This window comes from Babylonia areolata, chromosome 13 (genome assembly GCF_041734735.1).
Source record: "Babylonia areolata isolate BAREFJ2019XMU chromosome 13, ASM4173473v1, whole genome shotgun sequence".
Classification (NCBI taxonomy): domain Eukaryota; kingdom Metazoa; phylum Mollusca; class Gastropoda; order Neogastropoda; family Buccinidae; genus Babylonia; species Babylonia areolata.
The window spans coordinates 38,453,567-38,463,566 of record NC_134888.1 but is presented as its reverse complement, the minus strand read 5'-3'; the positions used below and the strand labels follow the sequence as shown (position 1 = coordinate 38,463,566).

At 45.2% G+C, this 10,000-nt stretch overlaps 1 protein-coding gene across 4 annotated transcripts in view; it reads right to left on the bottom strand.

Moving 5' to 3' along the window:
* The window catches only part of LOC143289262 (uncharacterized), a 237,777-nt gene that overhangs the window by 63,848 nt on the left and 163,929 nt on the right, over nucleotides 1–10,000 (bottom strand). For all 4 annotated transcript variants that reach the window (XM_076598257.1, XM_076598255.1, XM_076598256.1 and 1 more), the window contains one exon: nucleotides 17–97. In XM_076598257.1, coding sequence (XP_076454372.1) covers nucleotides 17–97 — 81 coding nt within the window. The remainder of the gene's footprint in view (nucleotides 1–16; nucleotides 98–10,000) is intronic.

The window sequence follows — 10,000 nt, the reverse complement described above, 5'->3', positions numbered from 1 at the left end:
AGGCCAACCGACTCACGTGATGACTTTACAGATGTGCTGACGATCCCGGTTCCGTCTGACAGTCTGGCCCTCGTCCAGCAGCACCTCGAGTTTGTGGCTGTAACACACAGACATACATTGTTTGTGGCTGTAACACACAGACATACATTGTTTGTGGCTGTAACACACAGACATACATTGTTTGTGGCTGTAACAGACATACATTGTTTGTGGCTGTAACACACAGACATACATTGTTTGTGGCTGTAACACACACAGACATACATTGTAGCTGTAACACACAAACATACATTGTTTGTGGCTGTAACATACAGACATACATTGTTTGTGGCTGTAACACACACAGACATACATTGTTTGTGGCTGTAACACACACAGACATACACTGTTTGTGGCTGTAACACACAGACATACATCATTTGTGGCTGTAACACACACAGACATTCATACCGAGACTGAACACTTGGTATTATCGTTCTGTGCATCATCACCAATACCATCATCACCATGATGATCATCATCATCATTTTTCTTCTCATTTTCCTCCACCTCCTCCTTCTTCTTGGTAGTAGTAGTCGTAGTAGTGGTAGTGGTAGTAGTAGTAGTGGTGGTGGTCGTAGTAGTAGTGGTGGTGGTCGTAGTAGTAGTGGTGGTGGTGGTGGCAGTAGTAGTAGTAGTAGTAGTAGTGGTGGTGGTGGTGGTGGTAGTAGTAGTGGTTGTAGTAGTAGTGGTGGTGGTCGTCGTCGTAGTAGCAGTAGTAGTAGTGGTAGCAGTGGTATCAGTGGTAGTAGTATTAATATTAGCATTATTAGTATAAGTATTAATATTCTCTTCCTTATTTTCGTCAGTACGTGACACACACATACACACGCAAATTTCAACTTTCAGGCAGCAATGGGGTCTTTGAAAGGATAACAATCAAGATCACATCACAGTATGGAAGCACACACACACACACACACACACACACACACACACACACACACACACACACACACACACACACACACACACACACACACACACACACACACACACATGAAGTTACCTCCGTGCATATCATCTATAAATGTGAACAGTTAAAACCATATTTACCTATGTCCTTTACAAAATCTGCAGTTCTATCTGCTTCCATTAGAAATGTCTTATATGATAATCAACATGTATTTGAAATAGTTCAGAGTTAAATTTGGAGCCCAATTGGCTCTTTGTTGTGATTCTACTGGTTGACTAGTTAGTTTGTTTTATTTCGTTTATATTCTTCTTCCTTTTCTTTTTCTTTAAAAAAAAAAAAAAAAAGCTAATTGAGGAGAGAGGAACAGGGAAAGTAGTGATGATTTAAGGCATGGCTGGGGTAGGGGAGATAATGGATTTTCGTCTAAAATCACAAATGTGGATAGACGTTAAACAAAAGAACACACACACACACACACACACACACACACACACACACACACACACATATATATATATATATATATATATATATATATATATATCTACCCTGTGGGTTGGGCATTGATAGAATAGACCCACTGCCCTGCCATGCATGTCGTAAGAGGCAACTAAGGCAGGACCACCTCGCCCGGAGGATAAAGGGGTTTGCGTAGGGTTAACTACCCTGCCTGTAAAAAAGACCAGTTACAGAAGCATCGACGACAAAGAACCAAAACATTCACCTGGGCAAAGAAGGGTCTCCGTCCCGGAGACTTATGACGCAGTGCAGTGAAAGCCGAAAGGAAGCTGCAAGGCTGACTCCCCTTCTGACACCCAGGACAACAACGCGAGTAGCCACATGGAACATCAGGACGATGTATGAAGCAGGAAGAACCATCCAAGTAGCGAGAGAGATGAAAAACTACACGATCGGAGTGCTAGGATTGAGTGAGACAAGGTGGCTACAGTCAGGACAGATGAAACTTTCATCTGGAGAGCAACTGCTGTATTCAGGACACACAGAGGATGGAGCCCCCCACACTGAGGGTGTGGCCCTGATGCTGGCACCAGAGGCACAGGGGGCACTCATCGGCTGGGAACCTGTCAACTCCCGCATCATCAAGCCAAGTTTACCACCAAGAAGAATGACATCAGGCTGAACATCATCCAGTGCTATGCTCCCACCAATTATGCGGAAGAAGAGAAGAAAGATGACTTCTACCAACAACTACAGACAGTGATAGACAGAAGAGGAGCCAAAGACATAACCATACTGATGGGAGATTTCAACGCCAAGATCAGAAGGGACAACACCGGCTACGAGGACACCATGGGGACACACGTACTGGGACAGATGAATGAGAATGGTGAGCGCTTTGCAGACCTGTGCGCCCTGAACCAGTTGGTGATAGGAGGAAGTATCTTCCCACACAAGCGCATCCACAAGGCCACATGGAGATCCCCGAACCACGTCACGGAGAACCAGATCGACCACATCTGCATCAGCCGCAAGTTCAGGAGATCATGGCAGGATGTACGAGTGATGAGAGGAGCCGATGTGTCATTAGACCACCACCTCCTTACGACGACAGTGAGACTTCGCCTCAAGAGATTCACCAACGCCAACAACACACGGACAAGGTACAATGTTGGACTGCTCAGAAACAAGGACACACAAGCAGCATTCCAAATCAGCCTTTCCAACAGGTTCCAGCCACTACAAGAGCTGATAGAAGACGGTGAGATGGACATCGAGACACAGTGGGAACACAGCAAGAAGCTCTGGCACGACACATGTGAAGAGGTCCTTGGCAAGAAGAAAACTCAGCACAAGGAGTGGATCTCTGCCGACACCATCCACAAGCTGGAAACAAGGAAAGAGAAGAAAACTTTGCTGAACACGAGCAGAACAAGAGCAACTAAGGCAAAGGCACAAGAAGAGTACACAGCAGTGGACAGAGATGTAAAGAGGAGCATCAAGAAGAACAAGAGGGACTACATCGACGACCTGGCCAGTCAGGCAGAGGCAGCAGCCGGACAGGGGAGCCTGAAGGACCTGTACCTGGTGACCAAGAAGCTGACGGGCAAGTTCCAGCAGACAGACAAGCCAGTGAAGGATAAGAACAGGAACCCACTGACAACAACCGAGGAACAGCTGAAACGATGGGCAGAACACTTCATGGAGCGGCTGAACCGCCCCGCCCCCGACGCACCACCAGACATTCCACCCGCAGAGACAGAACTGCCCATGAGCTGCGACAAACCCTCAAAGGTAGAGATCAAGAAGGCCATCATGACTCTGAGAAATGGGAAGACTGCAGGGCCGGACGAGATACCAGCGGAAGCCATCAAAGCAGACACGGAAATAGCTGTCAATATGCTATACAGCCTCTTCAGCAAGATCTGGGAGAAGGAGGAGGTACCGGTCCAGTGGAAAGAAGGAATCATCATCAAGCTGCCGAAGAAAGGAGACCTCAGGGACTGCAGCAACTACCGAGGGATCATGCTCCTGTCAACGCCAGGCAAGGTTCTCAACAGGGTTCTACTGGAAAGGATGAAAGAGGCCGTCGACCCCAAGCTCCGAGACCAGCAGGCAGGCTTCCGGCGGAACAAATCCTGTGCCGACCAGATCGCCAACCTGCGCATCATCGTGGAGCAGTCGCTGGAGTGGAACTCCCCCCTCTACATCAACTTCATAGATTATGAGAAGGCCTTCGACAGTGTGGACAGAGAGACGCTGTGGAAGCTGCTGAGGCACTACGGAGTTCCAGAGAAGATCATCTCCCTCATCCGGTGCACCTATCAGGGCATGAGCTGCAGGAATGCCCACGCAGGCCAGCTGTCCGAAAGTTTCGAGGTGAAGACCAGAGTTCGACAGGGGTGCCTGCTGTTACCATTCCTCTTCCTCTTGGTCATCGACTGGATCATAAAGACCACTACAACAGGCCAGAACAACGGTATACAGTGGACACTCTGGACACAGCTGGACGACCTCAACTTCGCTGACAACCTGGCGCTCCTGTCACACAACCACAGCCAGATGCAGGACAAGACCACTCGCCTGGAGATCACGTCAGCCAGGACAGGGCTCAAGATCAACAAGAAGACCGAGCTGATGAAGATCAACACCACTGCTAACACACCAGTCACAGTCGGTGGAGAGCCCATCAGGGAGGTGGAGTCTTTCATCTACTTGGGAAGCGTGGTTGACCGACAGGGAGGCACGCACCGAGACGTCAGAGCCAGAATCGGCAAGGCAAGAACAGCTTCCATCATGCTCAAGAACATCTGGGCATCTGGAGCAATCAGTATGAAAACCAAACTCCACATCTTCAACTCCAATGTGAAGTCAATTCTGCTCTACGGATGCGAGACATGGCGGACAACACAGACGATGCAGCAGAAGATTCAGACATTCTTCAACACCTGTCTGAGGCGCATCTACAAGATCCGATGGCAGGAGAAGATCCGAAACGAAGATCTGTGGGAGCGAGCGGGGCAGGAACCAGTGGCCAAGCAGATACTGCGGAGGAAGTGGGGCTGGATCGGACACACCCTCAGGAAGCCAGCGTCCAGCATCACACGCCAAGCCCTGACCTGGAACCCGCAGGGAAAGAGGAAGAGAGGCCGGCCTCGCAACAGCTGGAGGCGAGATACCGAGGCAGAGCTGAAGCAGCAAGGGACCAACTGGACTGGAATGGCCAGAACAGCCCAGAACAGAGTGCGATGGCGAGGGGTCGTCGATGGCCTATGCTCCACCAGGAGCGATGGGCATAATGAATGAATGAATGAATGAATGATATATATATATATATATATATATATATATATCCGTCGATAAACATTTGTGAAAAGACGTTAAAAGACAGACAGAAAGAAAGAAAAGAAAAACAACAAAACACACGTTTTGATAACATATTTAAAAAGACGAAGAATCCTTTTAAAGACCATTAGCAAACTGCCATGGGAGATGGATACAAAAAGAAAATCAACGTATAACATCTTTCTACAGCTCCTATTGCACAGCAAATGTCTCGAGGAAACGCTGGAAAAAAAAATGAAAGAAAGAAAAAGAAAAAAAGTCCTTCAAGTTTACAAGATACTGTTTGAAAAACAAACTAACGAACAAGCAAACAAGGAAACAAACAAGGAAACAAACATCAAAAAATCGGCAACTGGATACCTCTGTCGAGATACTTTGGTGGTGGTTGGGGGGGGGGGGGGGGGGAGAGAGAGAGAGAGAGAGAGAGAGAGAATACACATTTCTCTCAGCTCATTTTCTTCTTTATTTTTTCCTCTTCTTCCTTCCTTCCTTCCTTCTTCTTATCCTTCCTTCCTTCCTCTTCTTCCTCCTCTCTCTCTCTCCCCCTCTCTCCCTCTCTCTTCCTTCCTTCCTTTTTCTTCGTTCGTGGGCTGCAACTCCCACGTTCACTCGTATATACACGAGTGCGCTTTCACGTGTATGACCGTTTTTACCCCGCCATGTGGGCAGCCATACTCCGCTTTCCGGGGTGTGTATGCTAGGTATTCTTGTTTCCATAACCCACCGAACGCTGACATGGATTACTGGATCTTTAACGTGTCATATCTGATCTTCTGCTTGCCGTATACACACGAAGAGGGTTCAGGCACAAGCAGGTCTGCACATAATTTTGTTAGCCTGTGAGATCGGAAAATCTCCTCCCTTTACCTAACAGGCGCCGTTACCGAGATTCGAACCCGGGACCCTCAGGCTGAAAGTCCAACGCTTTAACCACTCGGCTATCGCGCCCGTCGTCTTATTCAAAGTCACACCAAAGGTACGACTGACATTCTGACAACCACCGAAGGTAGACTAGCTTTGACATTTGACACTCGGGTGGTGGCAGGTTAATTACGTCTGTCACATGAGAAGTCGTCTCGACTACGCGAAAGTGAGTCGCGGTAATTAGCAGTAGCTTAATTATAATGTCCGTTTCAGTTTCGTCATGCGTGAGTGAGGACTAATTCATAACTACACACACACACACACACACACACATGCTGCGCGTACAGTCATGGAGGCAGGGTTCACTTGTGGGGAAAGAAGGAAAAGGGACTGTTACAGTACTTACGGCGGTGTGTTACAATAACTATGGTGGTGTTACGTTCTTTGACTGAGATTATTTGTCGGGTGCAAATGCAATGCGTGGCAGCACGATGCAATGCAATAAAACACAGTGCCAAAAAGAAAAGAAAAAGGAAAAGAAAAAAAGACCACGTTACAATAATATACAAGACACGATACAAAACCAAATACGAAACGAAACGAAAGGAAACGAAAATAGTACAGTACAATATATCCGGCATAATACGATAGGTACAAAGTAACGACACTGTACAGAGCAATGCAATACGATACATCACACACACACACACACACACACACACACACACAGAGAGTTTACATTAAGAAAGGCAAGGAAAACCTTTCAAAGACCATTAGCAAAGTGCCGTCAGGAAACGTCTTCCAAAAACGGATAACTTTTTTTCCCCCCCCGCAGCTCGTTCTGGATCTCGCAGATTTCCATGGCGTCACTAAATAAAATAATACCACAGATCCAAAGATTTTTTTTCTGACTGAAAAGCTTGTTCAATTTGATTTGATTTTTTTGTTTTGTGAACAAATACTCCAAATCACGTGTCACAGAAAGAAACATACAGAGAAGCTGAAACCCCACTATTTTACGAATACTTTGAATTAAAAAATATATCCAACAAAATCGCAGTATACACAAGTAGCGAGATATACAACTACTAGTGTAACAACAACGACTGCTACTTCTACTGCTACATTGTATATAGTTCTTTCAAACTTCCCAAAGTGCTTTACGATAACACTTAACACTGGGGGGAAAATTCTAGACTGTTTTTGAAAAATGGGAAAACTCAACGTTTATTACAACACACACTTCAGAATTAGCTCAAAGTTTGAGAATATAATGATCTATCTATCTACCTACCTGCCTGCCTGCTTGCCTGCCTGCCTACCTACCTACCTACCTACCTACCTACCTATGTATGTATGTATGTATGGATCTAACAACAAAATTCCCTGACCGTGACAGAAAGATGATATATAAACTAATTCAATAACGAACACAATCATGCTCCCGAGTACACGTGTAAACCAACACATCACGCGTCGACAGCGACAACACACACACACACACACACACACACGCACGCACGCACGCACGCACGCAAATACTTGCACGTACGAATGCACGCACGCATACACATACACTCAACCATACACAGACTTTGAAGTATTGATAGTCTGGCTTTTCTTAAATATGAAAAAAGGATATATATATATATATATTTTTTTCCCCTTCCAACCCCACGAACCCCTGCCAAAAGCGAACCGAACCGAAACGAACTCAATCTGAACCACACCTCCACTTAACCAACCCCTCAAACCTCAACCATGACCTCTCTGCCTATATCTGGCGGTCTATCTATCTGTCTGTCAACCAAAACAAATTATATAACACGCACGCACGCACGCACGCACGCAAGCACACACACACACACACACACACACACACACACACACCACAACCACCACCGCCACCGCCACCGCTACCATCACCACCATTACCACCACAGCGATTTCCAAAACGATATTCAAACTCAAGCGGCGCAAACAGATGAACACATGATAGAATAAACGAATAAATCGGCAACCAAAAAGCAAATGAAATAAAGGAAACAATCAATAAAAACAACAATCTCAACACTGACAAACTCACAGCAATTATTATTGATATTATCAAAAAACTCAGCGTGAAAACACACACACTCACACAGTCAGCACAGAGCTTCACAAGTCTTCAAGCCAGTGGCCGCGAGATGCACAAACTGATTTTGGTGCGGAGCACAACAACTTAACAAGCATGGCGCGCGCAGAAGAGCATCTTTTCCTCCTCCTCCTCGTCCTCCTCCGTACGTCTATCACATCTGTCTGTCCGTCTGGCGGTCTATCTATTTATCTGTCTGTCTGTCTGTCTATTCATCTGCTCCCTCGCTCAGCGACTGTGGGCCACGCGCGTGCACACAGACACAGACACAGACACACACACACCGACACTGCAGTGGCTGACTGGACTATGACTGACAAGTCTAGGGTCTTCACGCAAGTGTTTTTTTATTTTTTTTTAGTTTTTTTTGTGTGGAACGTGGGGTATTTATGTTTATTCATTTGTTCGTTACTTATTCATTCATTCATTCGTTTGTTTGTTTATTTGTTTGTTTTGTTCATTATTATATCTATTTCGTTTATTTATTTCCTTTGTTTAATAATCAGTGCATTTCTGGGGTGGTTAATGCGAGTAGGTGGGTGCACGCGCGCGCGTGTTTGAGTGTGTGTGTGTGTGTGTGTGTGTGTGTGTGTGTGCGCGTGTGTGTGTGCGTGCGTGCGCCTATGTGTGTGTGCATACATTAGCGAGGGAGAGACAGAGACAGAGACAGAGACAGAGAAACAGACATCCCTCCCCACATCCCTCCCCCTCCCTGTCTGTCTGTGTCTCTCTATGATCAAACCTCTGTTGGCGTGGGTCCATGACCTCATCAATCAATATATCAATGTCAGTGGCCCACCCACCTCCCCCTCCCCCCACCAACCTCCAACAACTTTTCTCTTTGTCTCTTCTCCCCCCCCCCCCCTCACCCCCCCCCACCCCCCTCCTCTCTCTCCTCTTTCTCTCTCTCCCTCTCTCCCACTACCTTTTCTCTCAACCTCAAATCAATAAATATGTCAAATATGTCAGTGTCAGCCCCCTCCCCCCTGCACCCCCTCACCCCATTCCCCCCCCCCCTCTTTTTTTTTTACTGCCTAAATAGCTTTAATTTTAGGCTCTGGCAGTATAAAAATGTTAATAAATCCTCCTCCTCCTCCTCTCTCTCACGATTTTGTGAGAAACTGTGAATTCATGGCCTTTGATAAACGGTACCCTTATTCCCAGTGTTCATTGATATTTTCATTTCTTGAAATATTTGTCATGAGATTTATATCAGTTTAGCCATGGCCTAAAGATTACCCCCTCTCTCTCTCTCTCTCTCCCTCTCTCTCACTCGAAAAGGTGCACACATTTGCTATTAAATGTTTTCTCGGCGTTCCACTACACTCATCAAACACAGCACTATATGGGGAAACCGGCAGATATCCACTGTATGTAAAGACTTTCGTAAAATGTGTAAAATATTGGATTAAGCTGACAAGGCTACCGGCTTCCAGATTATGTAAACAAGCGTATGAGATGATGCTACTGCAAGAAGAGAGAGGTAGACAAAACTGGGTTTATCAAATCAAAAAAACTCTAACTGAACATTGATTTGGACTTGTTTGGATGTGTCAAGGAGTGGGTTACGAAAATGCGTTTATAGATTGATAGCGTGTTATAAACAAAATTGGCATGGGAGAAATGGAAAGTAATGATAAATATAGCTGGTTCTTTTCTTTCAAGACAGCATTTCAGACAGAAAGATATATTTCAATTATAACAAACAGGTGGCACAGAGTCAATCTTGCTAGATTTAGATTGAGAACAGTCGGGCTGAATGCTAATAAAAGATAGTTTGAGACAGGTGGATTAACAATATCTCCTTGTCCAATGTGTGGCGAGAGTAAAGAAGATGAGATAAATTTCATGTTCAGTTGCAAAGGATACGAGGAGCTTCGGGAAAACTGTACACTCTTTAAAACAGCTGCAGCAAAGAGGAAAGACCTGGTCAGTGTCTTAACATCAAATGACGAAAATATTATCCTCTCAGTTGCAAAATACATCTCAGAGACAGTAGATACACGGGAAAAAAATGATTAAAACGCCTGTTAATTCAAAATATGTGCAAACATTAATGGTTTCCAAAATGATTTTTTGAGGGTCAAAATAGAAGCAGATAGAATTAATATTTGGATGGTCAATCTGATGATGATGATGTTGTTGTTGTTATTTTTTTTGTGTGTGTGTAATTTGTTGGCTGTTTATTGATATAACCTTTGTAATATTAGGTGCGTTAGTTTTTGTTCTTGTTTTGTTTTGTT